We start from the raw sequence: 24,460 nt of genomic DNA on the forward strand, positions 1-24,460 counted from the left end.
TCTGGGACCCCTTTCCTCCAGCTTGCAAAGGAAGGAGTCCAATTTCCTTGAAGCTGTCCAGGTCTTGGAGAAAAAGTCAACAATCCCTCAGAAATACCAAGAGGAAAAAAAAAAAAGTAGTTCCTGACCAGTGTGCAGGCAAGGCCTGCAAGTGAGGAGGTCCCCTGGCATTCCTTTTCTTCACATGGTCTCTGCTACGGTGATAACTGCTGGGCCAGTACCACACAATGAGACTTTCTCAAGTTGTCCCTGCTCTGCTTGGATCCTGAAGCAGGGAGCACTTAGCTGAAATATACCAATGTCTTTTCAAGTCACCACGGATGGAACAAGATAAAAAATAAATATAGATATAATATTTGTTTAGGCAGATGTAAGGATTAATGCTTTTTGGTGTTCCGTTATGGATGCCCCCTCCCTGGAAGTGTTCAAGAGCAGGTTGCACTGGGCTTTGAGCAACCTGGTCTAGTGGGAGGTGTCCCTGCCTATGTCAGGGGAGCTGGAACTAGATGATCTTTAAGGTCCCTTCAAGCCAAACTATGCCGTGATTTTCCTACAATTCCTTTACCAAAGCCTTTGAGTTAGGAACTGAGGAAGAGTTTTGCCTACAAAATAGTTTTGAAGGGCTAGCATAATTGTCTGTGCACCTCCTTTCTAGGTCTTTGGTGTCCTCTGTACTCTGAAGCTAACAGCAAATTAAGGTTTGGCACTGTGAATATTTGAAGTTTTAGAACTTCCTGGGAAGTTAAAAAGCTCTATCCTTTATCAGGTTTTGGAGCATAACAGGAATGTACCTCCAGTACATATTACTACTCCGTCTCCTTTTGCCTGTCAACCTCCCCTCATTCCCTACCAGCATGTGAAATTCAAATGTAAATTAGGTTGTCCTACCAGCGTGCACAAGCTGTAGATTCAGAATTTCAGAAAACATCATGTATCCTTATCTGCACACTCAGAAATTGAAACTGAATCTAGTATCTCTCCAAGTGCTTAGCTCCTTGGGAAATGTAGAGACAATAAGGGACTTCTTTGTTGTTTTTTAATAAAATAATTGCTGTATCTTAATACCTTTCATATGTCACTCACAAAAATGTTGAGAGTTAATTTTGAAAATTAATGCTGGGTTTTCCTGGAAACCTATCTAGCTGTAAAAGCCTTCTACAATTTGTATTTTTCAAATCACAAGTTTGGGATAAGACTGCATTTATAAAGGAAAAGGGATGTTTTAAATAATGTGAGAACATACAGAGAATAATTTGTTCATAGAAAAAAATAAGTTTTTTTTTTAATCAGTGCTATTAACAAAATATTGGAAAAAACAAATGAGACAGGAAACAAAAGTATTTAAAACATAATTAAATAAAGGAACTAGTTATTTAGGGATACAGACTAGTACATAAAAATGGGTACACAGTTTGTTCTAAGTTTCAAGTGTTCTCAGGAGATCAGTAATGGTAGTAGAAGTACTGAATACGCTGAAAATTATAAAATAAATGTTCTAAATATCTGGACAAGGAGCTTGCTATTTGTTTCTGTTATAGGAGTATGTTCAGTAGTTCATATTTTTGTTTTGGACTCTAGCTTTTGCATTTGGCACTGAGGTTCTGTGCTAGAGGGTTGACTGGTTCAGGTCAGCAAGATGCATCTAGAAATGAAAGGATGCAGTTTCAAGAGATATAAGAGATATTAACAGAAGACTTGCAGGCAGAGGTAGGGAAATTTCTGTAGGGGACTGATTTGCATGTTGGATGTTTTTGTTTAATACCTATTGGGGGTAGATAATATCAAATAACAGAACTAAGATTGTAGTCTCAGTTTTAGAGCTTGATTAAAATTCATGCTGTCTCAGACAACAGTTTTCACTTTCTCTTGTCCTCCCTTGTGTTTACAACATTAAAGGGCAACTGTACTGTTTTGGGATTTTTTTCTGCTATGCAGCAGTAGTGCCCTTCAGTACTGAACATCACTTCTGTGCTAGAGCAGCAGTGCTTGCAGCTTCACCATGTAACAACAGGAGACAGTGACAGGTTGTAGAATGAAGTGTAGGAGGAAGGAAAAATCAGTTTATGCAATAGCTTTACATCTTGTTTAATGAGGCAGCTGATTCTTCTATGCAGAGCCAGCTGGGTGGCTTAAGGATCTTTCAAAGTCCTTTTGCAAGATTCTTCAAACACCTTGGAGACTCCATGGAAGGTATGCAGTAGGAGCCTTTGGTGCAAGCTGTCAAACATTTTTCTTGGTATTTAGTAGGCTTGGGTGGTTAGCAGCTATTTGAAACAGATCTGATTGAAAAAACTCATAAGTTTAAAGATTATTGGAAAAGTTGGGCTAAACCTAGAAGAAGTAGAATTGAAATTAATTTGTTCTCTTTTGTTCATGTTGAAGGGATTTAAAATCCAGTGGGTTAAATCTGGCAGGAGAAACTACATTTATTTTTCTTTTAACATCTGAAAGATTTGTCTTGTATCCAGACTTCTGTGTACTTGAACAATCGCTAAATAAACCTTTTAAAACTCACCCTTTTGAAATTTATTTGGTATGACTATATCATACTTAAGGTAACTTGGTAGTTATTTTGTAAAAGTTTTTTTCAAAGTTACTCTATATTAACTTAAAGTTACAATTGTTATGTATTTCTGACTTCCCAAAACCTTGAAACATCTTGACCTTATGAAAGGTGAAAAATTGGAAACAGTTCTTCAGTTCTTAATTTAAAGATTTTCCTCACTTAGACATAAGTGAAGAATTCTTAAATCAGATGTATTTGGGAGATTATCTGCCTTAAGATCTGCTTTCTCTGTTAAGAGAACTGTTTGTCATAATTGGTTAGACATACTCTATTTGATGTCTTATATAAAACCTCAGCTCTGGGTTATAAATGGTTAAAAATTGGTCTTTTTAAAGGTAAACTGAAATTTTCTTAACTTTCATAGTTTCAGAGAAAAATATGGCCATGTCTAGCTACAAACTTGTAATACAGCTGAGACAAAAGTTGCTTTCTTGTTATTTTCACTGGCCTGTTTCAGATTTTTTGCCTGTTTGGATTTGGCAATTTTGAAAAAACAAAGAATAAAAGTGACTTGTTTTTGTTAAGCTGGTTTTGTTTCATGTAATTTTAGAATAAAGGCAATGCTTTGCTGACTATAGTCTGTGGAAGCATAACAAGAGATACAGTTAAACAATTTATTTTTTCTCTTGCAGATTAGTTCTAATATTTTTAGAACACTTCCACCTAGTGATAACCCGGATTTTGATCCAGAAGAAGATGAACCAACTCTTGAAGCCTCATGGCCGCACATACAGGTATGTTTCCTTTCTTTTCAAGCCCTCTCATAGGGCAGGAAATGTGAATGGATACTGAAGTAATTTCGAGCCTTTGGTAAGAACATCAAAATTGCTTTCACAGTACATCTGAGTTTCTTCTGTACTTGGGATGGGGGAGAAAAACGGTGTTTTCTGAATGTGCATAAAGATGGCAGAGTGTAAGTCTTCCAAATTGCTTAAATACTGTTGTTTTTTTGACAGTGATTACACTGTTCAAGTGTTGTGTATGTATGTTTTAAAAATCTATGGATATTTTAGGTAATTATGCTTTTTATGTTAGAGGCTTGTTTTCTGCACTTAAGCAACTTTCTTTTGTGATTTCAAGAAAATGTAAGTGGATGTTAACAGGTCAGTTTCTTGTGACAGTAACAAAAGGAACAATAGCTTTTTTTTTTTTGGCAAGAAATAGATAACTCCTCATTTTCCCCATCCTCTTCCCTCCCTCCGTGCAAAACCTTTACAATGTAGACGTTGTTGTTTGGCAACAGTTGATTAGTTATTCTATTGTTGCACTCCTATGCCAATCTCGTGATTTTTACAGCATTGCTGTGTCAATCACATGATTGAGTTGTAGTACTGCTGAATTTGCTTTTTCAAAATGAACTGTAAAAGTTGAAAAAAAAATAAATAATAATTTTACTTGTAATTACCCAAGCTCATATCTCAGGTACTTCATTGTCACATTTAAATATGTAGTATCTGTTGAATAAAAGTTGTGTACCAACTTCTAGTAGTGGGTAGGTTAATAGCTACCACACATCTGCATACTCTCCCTTCTCAAGGTAGTTAAAATGCTAGTCTGTCCTTCTAATATTATAGTTCTAATGTATCAACAAATGCTCTTTAATTAAAAAAAAGATATATACTATTGGCTGTTACAAGTACATGTTCAGGATAGTATTTGAGACTTAAGTAAGAAATAAGTTATTGCAAATAATAAATAGATCTGCTGGCTAAAGGCTGTGGTAATTATTGTCTCAATAATATATGGCTGATTCTAATTTAGAGGAAAAATGGCTGCAACTGAAGAAAATGAGAGGCTTGAGATTTATTATTTTTTTTTTCAGGTTTTAAGGGCTATGCAAATGTCTCTTATAGTCAGTACTGGCCTCTGACTTCAAAATGTCCCTGTCTCTGAGCAGTAAAATTTGTAAATGTTTGTTTGGTTCATTTGAGGTCATAAATAAACTACAGTTCTTTCTATGCAAAACAACTTGTGATTTCTGTGACCAGTTTTTGTGTTTCAGGCTTGTCTAACATAAATTGAAGGAGGGTTGTAGCCCATGATATTTGAAATTTTATTTTCAGCTTGTTCGTTTGCCTTTTCCTAAATGAGTTCTGGCCAGGCTGATTGATCATTGTAGATTTCAGTCTCCTGCATCAGTTGTTCATACTGTCCTTGGAACACTGCTCACTGCAGCACAAGGGAACAGTTTGTGTTTTCTCTCCTTTCTTTCACAGTTCACTTAATGGATGTTAGAAGACTTAGTTTGATTAGTAATTGCCCTCTGGGAGCACAAAGCTGCTGGAAGTATAAAATTTTGCATATGGAGGAAGAGATGTGCTCACCCATCTTTCCCCATTTCCCCCCGTATCAAACCCCATTATAACTTTTGGTATAATCTAAAGAACTGCTTAGGGGAATGTGTGTTTATATGTTTTGCTTACTGTGATTTGTGGTTGCTCAATTACAAACATTCAGAGTTCTGTGCTGATCTAACAGTCAGGTAGCCAGTTTTCTGGGAGAGAACTAAAAAAATCTGCATCTCTGCTTTTCCTTGGTTGAATCTGTTGGGCATTTTTCTGTAAAATAACATGATAGATAATAGTTCATTAAGTTACCAGTGTGTGTAGTCACAACAAAAGAGTCTTGACCTTCAGTAAAATTGAGTGCCACTTGAAAGACATTGCTTTAAAGCAATACCCAAGATGGTTTGTAACAGCCAAACTAAGTTGAACAGGTCAGCATTAAAGCCATTTGTGTCTTTTGGAGCTTAGGGAGTTGCACAGTTGGTGGAATTGCTATCTTAAAGAAGTAATATTTTAGTGGTGTCTGCAAGGAAGAAGATTGAATCCCTGAAGTAGTAGGAGTTATGTTTTATAGCTCTTTGACCCAAGCAGACCAATTTTTAGAGCCAAAATTGTTAGATCCAACAGTTCTCCCATCAACTAGTATTTCCAGTGGTAATGCTTGATTTAAACCTAAAGTTGAGCATACCAGTATCTTTTTTTCAGTCAGGAGCAGCCAGTGTCTCATGGGTAGAATCTGTTCTTGTTCCCCTAGTTGATAGCTGTTGTGCTTTTAAGTTTGCAAACATAAGCATACAGGAGAAGGGAGAAACTAGCTCTTCAGAAATGGCCATTACATTTTGCTTTCTGAAATGCCTGTGATAAAGCTTCATGGATTTCCCAAGGATTTCCAAAGTTATTTGACAGCTTTTACCAGTTGTACATAATTAGGAGCAGTGGTACTAATTATCAGGTAGCCAGACAAATCAGTAAGCATCAGAACTGCATAAATGCTCCTTTAGTGCACAAAACTTTCCTGTGATACAGCTCAAAAACTGGATTTCTGAGCACCAAATTTTGTTTTGGTGAAATTTCTCAAAGAACAATAGCATCAATTGTAGATCTAGAATTAAATGTGTTTCTCTGAAGCATTCAAATGGTTACTAATGCATATTCTCCCTAAATTGGAAATGAGACATGTAACTGATTAATTTGTCATCACATCTTAATCTTGCATGAATATTGGCTTTTCTGTTTTATAGATGAGATATACCTTAGTTTTGACCCAAATCAGTATCCTAACCTTAATCTCGGACAACTTCTACCAAGATTTTGCAGCATTATTCTTTAACTTAGTTCTGCTTGCTATTTATCATAGTCCCAAATACCTATTTATAGAAAGAGGCCGTAATTGTTCTTCTTTCCCCTGTCCTTCAGAGGAAAAAAACATGCCAGTTTAGTCTTCACTCTGTTTTGTGATGACTCTAGTGGCTCCTTCTCTGAATCCTTACAGGTCAAATAGATTTCCTCACATGGAAACCATGGGTAGGACTGCATCTCTGTCAGTATCTTTCTGGAATATCCTGGGATTTCATCTGTCACTTCCATGGCTTCACTGTGCAGATGGATCTTAGTCATACTATGGTGCAACAGTATTCAGAACCCGTATCCCTACCTTTCTTCTCTTAAAGGCTTGCAAGTGCTTAGCAGAGTTTTTTCTAGGATCTTTAACTGTGACTTTGTAATCCTTGAGCTTTATCCTGTATCTATTTCCAGGATCAACTTGTCCTTTGTTATTGATAACCTGTCTATTTTATTATTTTTTTTTCCTTCCCTGGTGGTATCTTCTGATATTCTGGCATCTCATCTACACAATTATCACACATGACTGTTCTTTGTTGTGGTCACTGATAGAAATATTTAATGTAGGACTTTATTACAGAAATACTTTATGGAATTTAATTACAAAATTTTAATCCCTATGAAGCTGTACTAATAACCTCCTTCCAGCCATGTTTTCCGATTCAGTACAAACTACTAACAAATGTATTGAGTTTCTAGTTTGAAAAAGATCAGTAGGATCATAGAATGGTTTGGGATGGAAGGGACCTTTAAAGATCACTTGGTCGAACCCCCCTGCAGTGATCAGGGACATCTTCAACTAGACCAAGTTACTCAAGGCCTCATCCAACCTGACTTTGAATGTTTCCAGGGATGGGGCGTCTACAACCTCTCTGGGCAGCCTGCTCCAGTGTTTCACCGTTCTCATTGTAAACAATTTCTTCCTTGTTTCTAATCTGAATATCCCCTCTTTTAGTTTGAAACCACTGTTCCTTGTCCTATTGCAACAGGCCCTGCAAAAAAAGCATGTCTCCATCTCTTCTGTAAGCCCCCTTTAAGTACTGAAAGGCCGCTATAAGGTCTTCCCAGAGCCTTCTCTTCTCTAGGCTCAACAACCTCAACTCTCTCAGCTTATCTTTATAGGAGAGGTGCTCTAGCCCTCAGATCATCTTCATGGCCCTCCTCTGGACTTGCTCCAACAGGTCTGTCTTTCCTGTGCTGAGGACTCCTGAGGTGGACACAGTACTCCAGGTAGGGGCTCATGAGCGTAGAGTAGAAGGGCAGAATCACCTCCCTTGACCTGCTGGCCATGCTTCTTTTTATGAAGCCCAGGGTACAGTTGGCTTTCTGTGTTAGAAGTACACATTGCCAGCCCAAGTCCAGCTTCTCATCCACCAGTACCCCCCAGTCCTTCCCCTCAGGACTGTTCTCAATCCCTTCATCCCCCAGCCTGTATTGATACCAGGGATTGTGCTGACCCAGGTGCAGGACCTAGCACTTGACCTTGTTGAACCTCAAGAGGTTCACATGGGTCTCCTTCTTGAGCTTGTCCAGGTCCCTCTGGGTGACATCTTGTTCCTCAGACATGTCAACCACACCACTCAGCTTGGTGTCATCAGCAAACTTGCTGGGGATGCACTCAATCCCACTGCCTGTCGCTCATGAAGTTATTAAACAGCCAGGGTTGATCTCTTTCTAAAACAGAGCGTGGGGTATGGAAATATTTAAAATTATACTATTGGGTTTTCTATTACCGAGCCTTTAAAAATTGTCTTATGCTGTCTATTGTGCAACTGTGTGTTATGCAGAAGATGACAAATTAAGGCTGTGCAGAGAAGCTTGGGTTTTAACACAATTGCATGACATTTGTATACATTTAAATTGCTGAGGTGAAAAGCTCTTGGTACGCTCTGTCAGAGGGGAATAAAGAGTGAAGGAGAACTTGGGTTTCTGAGCCTCTACTTTGCAGATACAGCATACCCTCCTTGAGGAAGTGTGTAACTGTCATCTCAAATGTTCTAGATAAAAAATATCTATTGTCAAGCACTTCTCTCAGGAGAACTTCCTAATTGTAATTATTCATTACTCAGGTGTTTGCTCTCAGTTTAATAAGTAGTATTAGCAGTACCAGCTGAAATGCATGCCTGCGAGTATGACCACAGCTCTGTGTGGTTTTTATTTAGAAGTTCAGTCAGTGATGTCTTTGTGTATCTAAATTGCATTTTAGTATTATTACTAATCAGTTGTGTAACTAACATGGAGTTGAGAAATAGATATTGAGAACATAAGCAGCCCTGAATGCATGTAAACATAAAATGTCTTTCCTCTCAACTCTTAGTTAAGAGGTGCCTTATGTGTATTTTATACATCTTCCATTGTTATGGAAGTATGTTATGCTGTGTGTTGGACTTCACTGAACTCCTAAGTATGGGACTTGTGCTCTGGCTTTTTCATGCCTCTCTGCTACCTCATTGCAGGATGATAGCAAATGGAGACTTCAGCTCTATAGAAATTATATACTACTAAATGCAAAGGATGTTAAAGATAAATCTGCAGAGGGTCTTGTTCTTTTAATTGAGTGTATAGAAATGTAATGTTAAGCCAAAGTTAAGTTTCTGTGTATTAATTCAGCTTTTTACTATGACTTTTTAAGTTTTGGAGTTAGCAACTGGAACTTCATTTCAGGGACACTTAGCAGACTTTTCTTCATTTGTTTAAGGAGTTATGTGATGTTACAACACTTGATTTTACCCTCAGTGTTGATAAGTGTTTGGTAACTTTTTTATACGTAATATATATTCTTAATATAGTAGGAAATGTGAACATATGTAATACTCAGAACTTGTTTTTTGTCCAACAGTGGTATTTTTAGTAGATCATTTATTAGGCTTTGACTCTGCTGGGAATTAGTGTTCTTTGTACTTGCTGTAATTCTTTTGGTAAATTCCAGCTGAGGCTTTAATTAAGCAGTGATGTATTAGGCCTCAGTTGCCTTTTGTACCTTTTAAACATGTGAATAGTCTCACTGACTTTGTGGTGGTGGCAGGGCTGAGATCCGTGTTAGGGTGTATTTATTAACATTAACATTTTCATTTCATTGTTTGTAGTTGGTGTATGAGTTTTTCCTGAGGTTTTTGGAGAGCCCGGATTTTCAACCTAGCATTGCAAAGCGATATATTGACCAGAAATTTGTACAGCAGGTAAGTAGAGAGTTCTCCTACCCCCAGATTTAACGATCACCTCTCCAGCTTAACTTACAGATGACTGTACAGCTAAGGAGATAATAAAGATTTAATGTTGACAGAGGGTTAGACACTTGTTTCAACAGCGGTTTCTGCCCAACTCTAAATAAACAGCACATCATACCACACAGGCTGTGTGTAATTGGTAACTTCAGAAACACTTGGTTTTCAGATATCAACCTCAGTGTTTTGCAATGCAGGATATTTAAAATCTGTAAATACAAGTTGTGTTTTTCATGAGTTTTTCTTAACTTTCAGTCAGATCAACCATGTGCTGATGAAATTGTTGTAGGGCTTTTGTGTTTTGTTTAGTTTTTTTTCATAGATTTATCACGGGAAAACTTGCAGCAACCTCTTTCCTGTAAAAAGCTCATGTACTTACTGTACATGAAATGTGTTCCAACATCTGCTAACTTGTGTCTAGGTGGTGTTATTGTGTGTTAATCACAGGAGGAGGCTCAAATAAGAAAGTACATAGGAAAATGATGAGGCTTCACTTCAAGTATAACTTCTCAAGGAATTAGAACAAGGTTAACTCAGTGGGGATTTCATTACCATGTCAAAATACTTGTTTGTCAAGGAAGAGCTCAGCATCTGAAGAGTGCTGGCAGGCCATCACAGTACAGCAATGAAAAGTAAAAGCATAAATGGACACTGTCCCTCCACACCTTCGGTGATTGCATTTAACTTCCACTTCTTTGGTTTTACTGATCTTGTTTATAGGTGTTACCTCCTTTTCTGTTTTATTTGACTTTCCCAAAAAATTGGGCCTGAAGCTGCTGCTGAGCTATTGGCCCTGAGTATCTAATTCACTATTGGACCTGTGGCTTTTAAGAGCCATGTTGCAGAGCTTCAATTCCTGACATGTCACTTGATCTTTCTCTAGAGTACAGGAAAGACAATGCAATGAACAGCTAGCAATATATGGGAAAAAACAGTGGAGTAGTGATCCTGAGAAATTCCTTCTAAATATAAAAATTAAATGAGCCTGAACAAAGTTCCTGAGCAGCTGTTTCCAGTCCCTTATGCTGCTTGGTATAGATATACCTAAGCTCAAAGACATGGACTGAGCAGGAGATTTTAATGGCTGCTTGAGCTAAGTTACTAACGTGTTCAGCACAGTTAGCATTTCTGAATATGCTCACTTGGACATGCAGAGGAAAAAAGTAAGTAAAATAATGGCCTGTAATGGGATAATGGGATAATCCAATGGGATTGGATTATCTGAATTGAAGTGAGTATAGTCTTTTCTGTAGCCTTGGAAAACTTTACAAGAAAAACAATGTATGGAAAATCTTGCTTGCTTATTGCAGCATTAGTCTGTATTTGCAGAGAATTAGTTAATAGCTATGTATCTTATGCTTATTTTGTACCCCCTCATATTTAATCGTTAATTGTTAAATTTCTTGTATAGGAACAAACCCAAACATGTTCATCACTCAGAATATGTAAGAGGAAAATGAGGGTGGGAGTGTGTGGAAGGTGTGTTTAAAATTAAAAAATGGGAGGGAGCAGGGAATCCTGGTAATAGGTTTGGACAGAAATGAACCAACTTCCAACAGCTCACTTCTAGTGCATTATCATTCTGTTAAATCTGTATATCTCCCCCCTTTGCCCCTGGAGAAAAATGTGCATGAGTCTTATCATCAACTTACCCTGCAAAATGATTCTGCAAAGAATTACCCTTTTGCTTAACCTTCAAGACACAAGAAGCTTTTTGAGATTAGTACAGGATTTTAAATAAGAAATTGAAAATATCTGAAACAGGTTTGATTCATTCTGATTTCTTTAAAGACCAAGTGTAAACCACTTACCTAAGGTTTGATAATCTCATTCTTACAATTTCTTTTTCATTTTCATAATGTACCAGTTGTTGGAATTGATTTTGTCTATTGGAGTTTTGAAGGGAGTTAAGCTGATGAGTTAATTTTTTAAAAATCAATTTTATTAAAAATTCAATTTTGAAAACAGTGTTGACACCTGAACAATACAATTGATTAAACTGTACTTTTTCTAATTAAACTTATAAATTAAAGCTAAAACTCAATTTGGCTAGTAACATAACAAAATTTAAGTCTTTCAAAAGTAATACATTTCAATTTAATTTTTAAAGTTGTTGGAGCTCTTTGATAGTGAAGACCCACGAGAACGTGATTTCCTAAAGACAGTTCTTCATCGAATTTATGGAAAATTCCTTGGTTTAAGAGCATTCATCAGGAAACAGATTAACAACATTTTCCTCAGGTATGCTGTTTAAGTGTGTGTGTATATGACTAGGTTGAGGAGTATTCTATCTTTCCTTCATGGTCTGGGTCTGCAGTGAATTATTTTTGAAATAAAACACCTGCTTTGGGTCTGTGATCTGGCTTTCAAATATTTGAATCTTATTGAAGGTCCTTTCTTAGGAATCTCTGATCCCCTGTTTTGATTTTTGATGGTTGTCTCTTTTTGTAATAGGTTTATATATGAAACGGAACACTTCAATGGTGTTGCTGAACTTCTTGAGATATTAGGAAGGTAAGTTTCATCTAATACAGAAAAAATATAACATTTTATGGTGGGCATTTGCTTCATCTTCCTTGCTTTGGGAATGGAGGGGGAAAGAGAATTATTACAGTGATGAAGTGCAGTTGCAGAAATAATCTAATACTGTCTGGGTTACCATGTGAATATCAAATTAAGATGCAGAGCATAAATTATTTTTTGGTGCAAATTTGTAAGACGACTGGCAAAATATTTCTCCAGGGTCTTGTTTGCCAGGATTATCTGCTCTTCCTTATCTTATGTCTGATAGGTGACTTGTTCTTTGATTCAGTAAATGAATGTTTTGCCCTGCTGCTGAAAGAAATGATTTAATCTTCAGCAGGCTCGTTTTCTTTAAATTCTGTTCAGGAAAGCCTTGCAAGTACCAGAGCTTTTTAGTTGTCTCTTTTTTTACATTATTTCACTAATTTAATTTTTAACTTCAAAGTTTTTTGTGATTGTATTTTACTGTTTTTCCAAAACTGTTACATGTATTTCATACTAGAAAATTTTATAAACATTACTGGTCTAACTCATTATGAAACCATTTTGGAACAAATTTTCATGAAAATCAATGAAAAGGATACACTTATTTTCTCAGATTTATCTAAAAGGTAGGGGGAGGGAAGCCCCAACCTCTTTGTCAAGGACTTTGTTCAGCAGCTCATCAACTCTTAAAAAATAGATTACTGAATCAATGAGACAAGTTTTTCAGTTTGTTTTTGGAGCAAAAGTTTGTTCAACAATCTCAAAATAAATGTTTCAACTGCACTGTTAAAATAGTTCAAAATTTTATGCCATCTATTGTTTTTTCTCTGCAAGTTGCTAATGACTATGGAGGAAATGAATCAGCTTCCTAATGCATCTGTCTGAACTTTACAGTTAGACATCAAGGCTTACTGTAGATGGTTTTACTTAATAGAAGTCACAATAACAATAATTCAGTTCATCCAATGAATGTTTTTTGACTTCTACTGTGGTTCTATGGTATTCCTACCAAGAGTCTAAATTTGCATGATACCAGCTCTTTTTAGGTTATGTGTATGTAGAGCTGTTTTATGGCTTCAAAATAATGAGGTTTAGAAATTGAATCAGAAATTGAATGTCTCTTGAATTTACAGAAATTTTTGGCTTGTTAGGAAAAATATATTTTTAATCAAAATAAATCCTGCTTATTCATATTTTCAGTATTATCAATGGTTTTGCACTGCCACTGAAAGCAGAACACAAACAGTTCCTTATGAAAGTTCTGATTCCCATGCATACTGCAAAGGGATTAGCTTTGTTTCATGCACAGGTAAGCTTTTGCCTATTTTTAAGAGTGGTGGGGTTTTTTATATTTGCACTTCAAACGAATGAAATTTAAAGGAGTGTGTATTATAATATCAATATTCAAAAATGTTTGCAAATATTTGCAGTCACTGTTTTTTAAAGATCTTGCAGATCTTGTGTCTAAATGTTTGAGATAATCCTTATCATACATAAAAAGTGAAAAAATACAACAGTGAGTTGAAGTCAACTGAAGTGGGAAGCTTTTTTGCATATAGCCCTGTCACACTTTAAACCTCATTTAATCCCAGGATCTTGTTCTGTTCTCACTTCCTTTGTGTAACCTAAATACTGTGTGCAAAGGAACCTTGGGTATGGCCACGTACTTATTTCAAAAGTGGGTTTTTTATCTCTAAAACCATTCCAGTGACAGGCTGGGGAGGAGAATGTTGGATATAAATGGCAGAAATCCCTGGATTAGCTAGAAATTATGTAGATCCATGACACTCTGTCAGAATGCTTTAGTTCTTCATTTGGCTTCCATTCTTGTAATTTTCACAGATGCTCAATATTTTATTGGAGGATTAATGTATATCCTTTCCAAACATACAGCACTTGGATATTGATTACATTTGAAACAGATTTGCAAGTAATTTTGCTGTGGCTAATTAAAAATTTGCTTTGTTAACTTAGCTAGCTCATGAATACAGCTCCTTAAAGACTAAAGATACAAGGAAATTAGTTTAATTAAAGTTAAATCATTATGTGGATATAGCCTACAAACAGGATCAAGTCAAGAGCTCAGTAAATTCCTCATGCTCATATCAAGTTTTATTTTGGTTAAATCACTTGTCTTTGTGATTTATTACCATGCAGTAGGCTGCTCTGTGGAATGAGTCAGTGATATGAAAGGAACCAATCACTTGCCAAAGGTATTCTCACTGGTGGATCAGTATAGCAAGTTATCCTTTATTCTACTGTACATAGAATTTGGTTCGTTGGTATGTGAAAGAGTTCTATTAATTCAACTGTGCTGTGTGCCTGAAAGTAGTACTGGTTTGTTGACCAGGCTGCTCACCCATCCCTTCATAAACCTCTAGTGCCACGTGCACTTTCGGCGCTGTATGTTCCTAGTTTCCTATTATCCTGAAGGTGTAGTCCAGCATTAAATCAGCTTTCCAATTAGGAGAGGCCTGGTTGCTTTGTTGCTACAGTACAATTTTAGCCCACCCTTAAAAGTTAAAGCCATAAGGCTTAATTCAGTCTTTGTGTCTTTGAACAATAAAGCATTACTGCACAATATATAATGGGATTTTATGAGATTAATGTGTGACATTTAGTATTTTTTTGAATCTACACACATGCATCCTTAGCCTAAGGGTAAAAGGAATAAATTAGATATGTTAGAATTATGGCATTGTAATTATCTGCTTTAAGATAACAGATTTTTTTTAAAAAAAAGGAAAGGTAATGCTTGAATTCAAGCTTCCTAAGTATTGAAATACAAATGCATTACATGTAAGTAATTTTTGTTTTTGCTTTATATTGTGAGAGGAGAAATACTGTGACTTCTTAAAATCAGTCTTAATGGAATCTGGGGTTGTAACTGCTTTAGCAAATGGGGTAATTGTGTGGTTTCTGTACTGGGTAGAGGTGTGCTTGTTTAGTTACTTCACTAGGTGCTAAGCAGCTAAACAGTAATTATATAAGATATAACACACCCCTTTGGCATGAGAAAACCCCTGGACAGAGATCACTAGAGGCTGGGAGGTGATGCTGGTGACTGCATCATTGCCTTGTGCTTCCCCCACTCACACACTGGCATCTGTTGCTGGGCACTGCTGGGGATGGGATGCTCAGCCAGACTGTACTTCCTCATTTCTTGTGGCCATGTAATGCCTGAACATTCTTTGGCCTGTAATCTTATCCCTGAGCACTGCATGCTGCAGGTGTCTAGTGCTTGAGCCACATGTGCTCAGTCAAACCTGTTGTAACACTTTTTTTTTCTTTAACTGAAACAACCATTTTTGCCCCAATATTAGATGTTTGAACATGATAGCTTTGTTGATAGAGGAATTGATGTTGAGAGAAATCTGTCTGGATACTGAATCTGAATTAGAGAAATACCTATCAAGCTTAAAAGTAGTTTTCTTCTAGATGAAAAAGAAAAATGAAGATTTTTGGTATGCAGGAAGTTTTTGTAAGATAGAGCAGGCCTGTATATCTTGCTGTTTTGTTTAGTTTGGAAGAATTTAAAATGGCTGTGTTAGGGGTGGTTTGGGTTGCCCCCTGCCTTTGCCCCTGGTCCAATCTGAAGTGTTTCCTTTATAAGTTGATATGTTATTATGCTGCAATGTCTGAACAATGTCTAACCTAAATAATCATATGACTTACATTCTAGCTCGCCTATTGTGTTGTACAGTTCCTGGAAAAAGATACAACTTTAACAGAGCCTGTAAGTAGTTTTCAGTTGAATATTTTTCTATTTTTAATATCAACTACATCTTTCAGTGTAACTTGTTAGAATTGTTGTATAGCAGTGATAGCTGTGCTGTCCTGATTAATGATCCATAGGCTTTTAAAATATATTCTCTTAAACTAGGAGAGTTATTAAAAAATTCTGGGTTTGAAAGTACAGCTGTCTCTAACCAGTGACCAACACAGAGCACAAATTTAAACAAAAGTTTGAATCACTGATATAATGCAAATTACTTCATATGAGAAAGCATGTTAACAACTGTATTCCTTCCTAATAATAACTATAATGTCTATCATTTTGGTGCTGATGGTTATGCCTAGCCACTGCAGAAAGTTGAAATATTTTGGGAAATAAACAATCCCAAAGTAAAAGTCTGAAAGAACAACACCACTTTATTTAGACAGAAAGAACTCTCAAATTCCAAATGTGATGTTTCTGTTCTGTCTCTTCAGCTCCTGGGGCACCTCTTGGCAGTTTTAATACAGGTGCTTCAGGCATCAGTGGCTTTTGCCAGACTGCATCCCCATGGTACACATTGACAGCTCAGATAAAAAGGGGTTTGCAGTGCTCCATGCAAGGGCTTTGGCAGTGGCCATGCAGAAGAAGAATGTAGGCTCAGGACAGTGCAGTGGCTTGTGGGGACACAGACTGTCAGACCAGCTAGAACAGAAACTGGGTTTAGTTGGACCATCAGAAATCTTGCTCTTAGGCTTATGTTGATATTTAAATGCTGTATCCCTTTTTGTGACAAAAAAAATGAAGATCTTGTGCAAAATCTAAATTTTTCTACAAAGAGGGACAATTTTGTGCAAACGACATAGATCTTCACCAGTCTTTCAGTGGAAGCTTGTTTTCTGCACAGGCACTTCATTGATGTTCCTTGTCAGCAGACAAGTTACTTTGTAGGTGGTGGTGGAAGGTGGTCGACCTGACTGTCTATACATTCATCTTGTCTTCTCTTCCACTGTACAACAGTGTTGCCAGCTACTGTGGTCAATGCTTTTATGTGGTTGGATAGGGTGAGGTGAAAGAGTTGCACAAGCCATATTCCTTCAGCCAAGTGATAAAACAACCCAGGCATTTTGACATTTGAAGTTGACATGTGAGCAGAAATCGTGTAGTATTACATAAAAACCTTCAAGATTGAATGAGGTGACTGTGACAAAGTCAGAATTTCCTGATACGAATTTACAAAACTGTGATGCAAGATCCAAACCTGAATGTTGGTGTGAAGAAGGCAGGACTCTTGAAATTGGAGAGCCATGGTGCAATTCTGAGACTTCATCTGGACTATAGTATATGCAAGTCTAGTTGCCTCTTCATCAGTAAAGATTAATTCAGAGTGCAGAAGATACAAGAACTTTGTGCAGAGTCACTGGCTTTGGTCATTACTCTGAGTGTATAGGAAAATTGGCTTTATAAAGGAGTTAAAGTTAAGAAAGTAGTAAGAAGTGAAGCTTTAGGAAACGTTCTGAAATGGTTGAAAAGTTAAAATTTGGGGCAACTGAAGAGAGAGCATTTGGATTTATTTTTTTTTGCTTTAGGTCAAGTAATATTTTAAGAATCTCATCACAAGACTGACTTCACGAGTACCTTTCTGTTATTTTTCTGGCAGGAATTGTCACTCAGGGTCAACTTACAGGACATTCAATCTGAGCTCTGATAACTATGGTAGTCAGCCTTAGGTCAATCCTGATGTTTGCAGAGCTGACAAGAAGAGTTTGTTACCTAACACTGCTAACTTCAACGGCCTTTACATTGAAGAAACCAGGCTAAACATCCAGTCCTTGTACATTAGTTATGTTTTCTAGCAGGTGCCTACTGTTGTAAGTCAACTTTATGGGAATTTTGTAGCTCAGGGAGAATTACTAATCTAAGTAGGAAGAGCAGCAGGATTTCGGATCTGTATTAATGTTATATATACATATTTTTAAATAAAATCTTTGTATAGAAATGTGAATTTATCAGGTTTTTAATATGAAAGCATACTCAAGCTGAAAACTGATAGTCTGAGGAGCAAGGAATAGGTATTTTGTTGAGGTCTGCACTGTTACACTTGGAACATGTTATTTCTTTATCAAGTTGAGAATACTAGTCTTTGTAGTGAAGTGTATTCAACACTCCTACAATAACTAAGTGCTAGAAACTGGACTTCCAGCTAACTCAATTTTTATGCTTTCGAGACTAGTAAATCTGTGCTTCAGTTAGGGGGTGTATGGTAGGTAGGCACAGCTGTTCTTTGACAAATGTGCTTGTCTGAAGTTCTTTTGCTTACATGCATTGTTCTGGAGAAAGGAAGGTTTTGGTAGAGTGAGCTCTCAATCTTGTAAATGTTCAGGTTTGTTTTTTTAACCTTACAAAATCTCAGCAGCATAGAACTGAGTAATTCAGGTACAAGCTAATTGACAGATAACGGCCCTAGATTTAAGGTGTATTTACAGAGACTGCTTTCAACTGTGACTGTAGAGAAACAAGTGTAATTAATTCATGCAAGTCTGACTCCTGAAGGAGGAGGAGAAGCAGCTGAGTGAAGGGCTGCTGGATCAGGTAATGGCAGTGAAATGGGGAAGCTCCAAATGTCACTGCCATCGGTCCCAGCTCTTCTGTGCTGTCTGTGGAGGCACGTCAGGGAGGGAGCTCTGCCTCTGTGGGTGTCTGCAAAAGTGTCACTTGTGTGGGCTGACCTAAGCCTCCTGCTCCTTCATCACCTGACAGGTGATGATGTTGCTATTTCAGTTGTCTTGTAGCTTTCACCCAGCTAGGTAGAACTACATGGTTGAGGATCTGTAAAGGATATGTTTTTTTCATGTAATCTGTTCTTTTTGTGGATTTGGAGTATAGGACTTTATCAGCTGCCTGTGGTTTCTGCATTTGCTTGGTGTCATTTGAAGTGACATCCAGTTTTGTAGTAGCAGGATATGTGTATCCTATGATATCAAAGACTTGTTGGCACTTAAAATGCTATTAGCTTTTGATCTGGAAGGTCACATAGATGTGAATAAAACAGCCAGCTGGGGGTGAGGGAATCAACGCAGCAAAACATGGAAGGTATTAAATTAGTTGAGCAAGTTTTACAGTTGGGTATGACCAATTAGGTGCTGCCGTATCATTAAAAGAGATCCTTTCCTTGGACTGAAAGTTTATAAGGCTCTGGGAATGTTTCTGCTTCTGGAACATGTGGTTATAGCTTGCTTTTTTTTTTATTCAGCCAGTCTGAATTTTGTAAATTATATCCCGTGTCAGGTGTTTGTTTCTAGGAAACAGGCCTTCAGCCTTTGTTGGCTGCATGTGTGTTCCCATTCCTCCTGGGGGGCTGTACTTTCTAATTAAATTTCCCAAAGGTTATTTTCCAGTCTTGTGTAAGATAGTTTCCAATATAGATACTGAAATATATTGTCTTAGGAGGTTCACTTTTTTTTTTAGTTTCCAGTCTTCAACATTTCAAATTATAGAAGAAAAAAGGCAGTGGTAGAGGCTGTGACTCCTCTGTATAGCCCTGTTTGTGCAGTCAGCCTTCAAACCTTGACACCAAGACAGGTGCTCCCCAAAGCATGAGTAGAAGACAGAAAAAATTATTCTGGGAAATCTAGCTACAGGGGAGTTAACTTCCTTTTTTGATACTTTGATGTCATCAGCCTCTTAAAAATTAATGTATGTAGTGGGATGGGAGTGGAGTGTGAATAGATAGTCAAAGACTAGTGATACAGATCTAAATTCTTCTGATAACCTAAACAAGATAAAATGTTTAAGTGAGACACCACTGTATTTATTTTCAGTGGAACTACATTTAGCTGCCTTTAGTTTGCTTTTCCTTAACCAGAGGTTTAATAAAAACTAGTACTTATAAAAAATGTATCGAGTACATAGTAGAAACTTGTTCTGCTTTAACTTGTTTGTATTTTTAATACAGGTAATCAGAGGATTGCTCAAATTTTGGCCAAAAACTTGCAGTCAGAAAGAGGTTGGTTTTGTCTCTTGTTTCTGGTGTCTGCTGTGATGTAAGATGTGGTGTGGCAGAGGTTCATAGACCTTGACCTCTGCTGTGCTTTTCAAGAGATCTTACAGAAAATTTGGACTTCTTGAATCTTCTTGAGGTGCTCATCTTTGTCATATAACTCAATGCAATTGCTTTATATGTCTGTTCTTACTGTGGTGCTACTGTGTTAAAATTATAATAAATGTTGCATTCTAATTAGGATATTATGTAGAGAAACTATTTTCCAAGGGGAGAAGTATTTTAGTAGATACAGACAAGGTAGGAGGTAATCATCTGGCATGTGACAAAGAAATAACATTTGAGATACTGAGTAAGTGTCTGGTAAAGTATATATATGTTATTTTTCTGTAGTACTCTTTTTGTTTCTTATATGTAGTTAAAATGAGTGTAAAAATCAGGAGTTTGGTTTATGCCACCAGATCCCACCCCAAAAACAGCCCTATAAAAGTGGAGTCCCTTAACACCGTTGTCTCTGTGAGTGGTGTTGAATTTTTGGGTGTCACCTGCCTAGAGTTCTGTTTGTTGCAATTTAAGATGAGGAATTAACTATTTATCACTTCAAAAGCTACTTTGGACATCTCAGATAACAGTGACCTCTGCAGCCATTCTTGAAGAAACAACATGTTCTGTTGGGTTTTTGACTGTGAAAGAAAAGCATATTCTGCAGAAGCAGTTCTGTCAAGTGTTTAGAGCAATTACACAAAAGAAGAAATCCAAGATGAGAGCTGTAACCTGGCAGCTGAAACTGATGACCAGCTTCTTTCAGGCTGCAGGAGGACCTGTGGATGCCTAATGCATTGTAATTAAATACTGTGTTCTTTGCAGGATTCATGACTAATATATAAGCTGTATTTTGCTTGCTTGTTTACAATAGAGATGTTAAACATTTTCATACTGTTTGATATGTTTCTTTTATACAAACAGGTCATGTTTTTAGGTGAAATTGAAGAAATCCTAGATGTAATAGAACCGACACAATTCAAAAAAATAGAAGAGCCTTTATTTAAGCAAATATCCAAGTGTGTGTCAAGTTCACATTTTCAGGTAAAAAAAAAATATTAAAAAAAAACAACCCTCCAATAATTTATTTTGTGGCTGTTGACCCCCCGCACTTTGTGTTTCAGGTTGCAGAAAGAGCTTTGTACTTCTGGAATAATGAATATATTCTTAGCCTCATTGAGGAGAACATTGATAAAATTCTACCAATTATGTTTGGCAGTTTATACAAGATCTCCAAAGAGCACTGGAATCCGTATGTAATGTTTAGCTTTATCTATAGGACCATAAAGAAATTGTCCACTGTTTCAGTCTTGGATTGGAAGCTTGTAAATGTGATTGAATTTTTTTATCTAGATCTGATGAAATGAATGAGATTATGGGTGCTAAAATGGGTGTAACTTTCAGCTATCTCACGCTTCTGTTGCTTCGTATGGCTGTGATGGAGAACCAGAATTTACTGGAGAAGTATGAGGACATTGGATGATGGTCTCTACTGTAATCATGTTTGATATTATGTGCTAGTTGCAAATTCAGATTAGTGCTACTTAGTCCAAAACAATTTTCACGGATTGCTTCTGCTGGATCTATGCCTTGTTGTCCTTTACTGATTTAGATGAACAGAATTTTGTCAATGTCTAAAGTAGTTATTGCAGCCCAGGGAGATAAGGGGAAAAGACAGTATTGGAGAAGTCAAGTCACCTACCACTTCTCTACTTAAAGAGAAGGCTGAGAGGGGATCTTAGTAATGTCAACAAATATCTGAGGGGTGGGTGTCAAGAAAGGGTGGTGCCCTGTGATAGGACAAGGAACAATGGGTATATGCCAGAGCACAGGAAGTTCCACCTCAACATGAGGATAAATTTCTTTACTGTAAGGGCTATGGAGCACTGAAACAGGCTGCCCAGAGTGGTTCTGGAGTGTCCTTCTCTGGAGACTTTCAAAACTCGTTTAGGGTTCCTGTGTGACCTACTTTAGGTGGCCCTGCTCTGGCAGGGGGTTTGGACTTAGATGATCTCTAGAGGTCCCTTTCAAACCCTAACATTCTGTGATGACTTCATTTTATATTTAATGCTGCAAGTTAAATGTTAGTATTTTTAGATTGTTTGAAAGAAGCAGTAATTACACTTAAATACTAAGAAGCAAAGTTTGCTTGTGTCCAGCATCCTGAAGTCAATTTGTAGAATGTAAAGTGTGTACAGGAAAGAAAACTGTGTACGCAGGAGCCTCCCATAATGTTGAAGAAAATCAGTCCTTGGAGGCTGTTAAATGATTCTGAATTTTTCTGTATAGTGTCTATTGCAAACATGTCAGCTGAGACTAAATAGGAATCTTGGAGAACTAGTTCTTGGACCATTAATAGTACTTGAGACCTCAACAAATTTGAAGGATGTCCCTCTTCCCCTAGCTGCAGAGAGAAGTTGCTCTTTATGAAAGAAGTGAAAGGGGGGATAACTATATGGCTGGAGGACCAGGAAGGTTGGGGGAAGAGGAATTTTAACCCTTTGGTTTTAAACTGTTTTGGAGGGCTGAGAAACATGTTAATATCCATCTAGCTATTTGATGCAGACTTAACTATTTAATCAAAATCAAGGTTTTCCTCTCTGAAAACCAAAACCTTGAACAAGCTTTTGTCTTCAAAGCTGGTGTTCAAAAGAAAAATTAAAAAAAGGTGTGTAGACAGGCAAAGTGTACTATGAGTCTTCAGTGAGAGCAGGGCCTCTGAATAGCTGGGGGATTTCCTAGTGCTGCAATGGACAAAGCATACTGAAAAGTCAAACCTTGTCCTTTGATCACTTCTTAGATTTTTCCTTCCAGTCATTTTTCACAGTCACAAGACTGCATGGCACCCCAGCCCTGCCACCTTATGAGCTGTACTGCTGAGTGGAGGTGAACTGCTAGTGAGGGGAAGGATGTCAAAGATGTCTTCACCCTTGTCTTTGATTAGTGATAACCTTGATGATAGGCATCTTTTAAATGTTGAATTTTACTGCTGGTTTTGCATCTCTTTGTATAATTAAGAGTGGGCTTAAAAGAGATAAACAATATAGTATTTAAGTTAACTGACTGAAATATGAATGCCCAAGAGTGGTATCTAACATGGAAATGTGGACAGCCATTTAAGACACAGTATTGCTCAAGGTGTTCAGTTTCTTAAAGTAACCCAAGTTACTGGAAACCAGTAGCTGATGTTCTCAATTCACTCCTCTTAACAGGGCATGTGCAGCAAAACTAACTGCTGCCCAGAATTGCTGCTGGTAGGGCTCTTCCTCTGCTACACCCTTTTGCCCAGTCTTAAAGCTATTAATCAGTTTATTTTTCTGGACTCTAATATTTTATCACTCAGATATTACAAAACTGTTGTTAAAACTGATTTTTAAATGTTAACTTAATTCAATGGCTTTATAGTACAACCAGAGTACTAATCATTATATCCTCTGCATCTTCAAGAGTCAGGAATTTGAACGGCCATTTCAAGAAACATTTTAAAATGCATTTTATTAATTTACAGAGGAAACTAAAGGATTGTTTTTTTTCAGAAAGTCACAGACCTTGCAGTATCTTTAAGAAGCTCAGAGTCTGAAAAAGAAACAGAACACTTGAAGTTCGTTTTGTGTTGAGTAGTTCTAATGGGTGTGTTCCTTCTGTTGTAGAACTATTGTGGCACTGGTGTATAACGTGCTGAAAACCCTGATGGAAATGAACGGCAAGCTTTTTGATGAACTTACAAGCTCATATAAAGCAGAAAGGCAAAGGTACACATTTTCCTTCCAATAGTGTGTTGAATACATATCTAAAATGTACCAGATGAAAAGAAACAAACTTAACTGTTGCAGCTGTGGGATTCTGTAGTGGAGCTGCTCATCAGATACTTGCTGTTGGGTGTCACTTGAGTAAGCAGCACCCACACAGGTGTGTGGCAGTGGTGTGATGGGAGCCAGAGCCTGCGGAGGTGGCAGGGAGACCTTGGCTCCCATTTTGCCTGTGCAGGGAGGGCTTGATCCCCTGTGAGGGAAAACTGGGCTTAGCTGTGCTGCAAGGGGCTGCTGGGTGCTTGCTCTGCTGCTTCAGGGGGTGTCATCTGAAGAAAACTGAGCTGGAGAACACTTCATAGCTCAGCTAAAACCTCTTATCCTACTAACCTACTCAGCAGTACTGTTGGAGTAAGGGAAGTGTACATTATCCTGGGCCAGCAGAAACCACGTGCTAAGTCTCCTTTCAATAGTGCTTTTCTCCTGCAAAGATGCCCAGTCCCTTAATTTGCTTGCATGTGGTGAAGAACCTCCTTAGAACTGCAGTCATCTGTGCAAAGCCACAGTACAGCAATTGTCTGGGTTTGCTGGAGCAGAGTTAGTTTTACCACTAACAGCAATTTGTATGCTTGCTTTTTAATAGCGGAAACTGTAATTGCCTCTAAAAATAGCTTTGGAGAAAAACGTAAAAGAGGAATTACTAGATGTAAATGACAGTTGTGAAGTAACTGCGTCTCCACGTTGCACTTAAAGCACATCTGAAATGGATACTTTGCTCTTTTCTACAGAGAGAAAAAGAAAGAATTGGAACGTGAAGAGTTGTGGAGAAAGCTAGAGGAGCTAAAGCTAAAGAAGGCAATGGCAGAAAAGCAGAATAGCACTCACAGTGTGCTAAACACACACAATACAAGTGCCAAATAAAAGAATTGACCACCTCTGCTTGGCAGACATACTTTTTTGTACCCTTTTGAGATATATAAAGATTTGCAAAAGAAACCTCATCAGTATAATAGAAACAGCCAATTTTTTT

The 24,460-nt window shown here is 37.4% G+C and overlaps 1 protein-coding gene across 1 annotated transcript in view; it reads left to right on the forward strand.

Moving 5' to 3' along the window:
* Positions 1-24,437, forward strand: part of PPP2R5A (protein phosphatase 2, regulatory subunit B', alpha) — a 26,952-nt gene extending 2,515 nt beyond the window's left edge. Inside the window, exons 2-12 of the mRNA XM_009994717.1 lie at positions 3,199-3,300; positions 9,279-9,371; positions 11,527-11,657; positions 11,871-11,930; positions 13,125-13,233; positions 15,607-15,660; positions 19,595-19,645; positions 20,606-20,725; positions 20,806-20,933; positions 23,332-23,433; positions 24,219-24,437. Coding sequence (XP_009993019.1) covers positions 3,199-3,300; positions 9,279-9,371; positions 11,527-11,657; positions 11,871-11,930; positions 13,125-13,233; positions 15,607-15,660; positions 19,595-19,645; positions 20,606-20,725; positions 20,806-20,933; positions 23,332-23,433; positions 24,219-24,351 — 1,083 coding nt within the window. The 3' untranslated portion in view covers positions 24,352-24,437. The remainder of the gene's footprint in view (positions 1-3,198; positions 3,301-9,278; positions 9,372-11,526; positions 11,658-11,870; positions 11,931-13,124; positions 13,234-15,606; positions 15,661-19,594; positions 19,646-20,605; positions 20,726-20,805; positions 20,934-23,331; positions 23,434-24,218) is intronic.
* The last annotated feature ends 23 nt before the right edge of the window (positions 24,438-24,460 follow it).

The sequence above is a fragment of the Chaetura pelagica genome, unplaced genomic scaffold, assembly GCF_000747805.2.
Source record: "Chaetura pelagica isolate M959 unplaced genomic scaffold, ChaPel_1.0 scaffold2, whole genome shotgun sequence".
NCBI lineage: Eukaryota > Metazoa > Chordata > Aves > Apodiformes > Apodidae > Chaetura > Chaetura pelagica.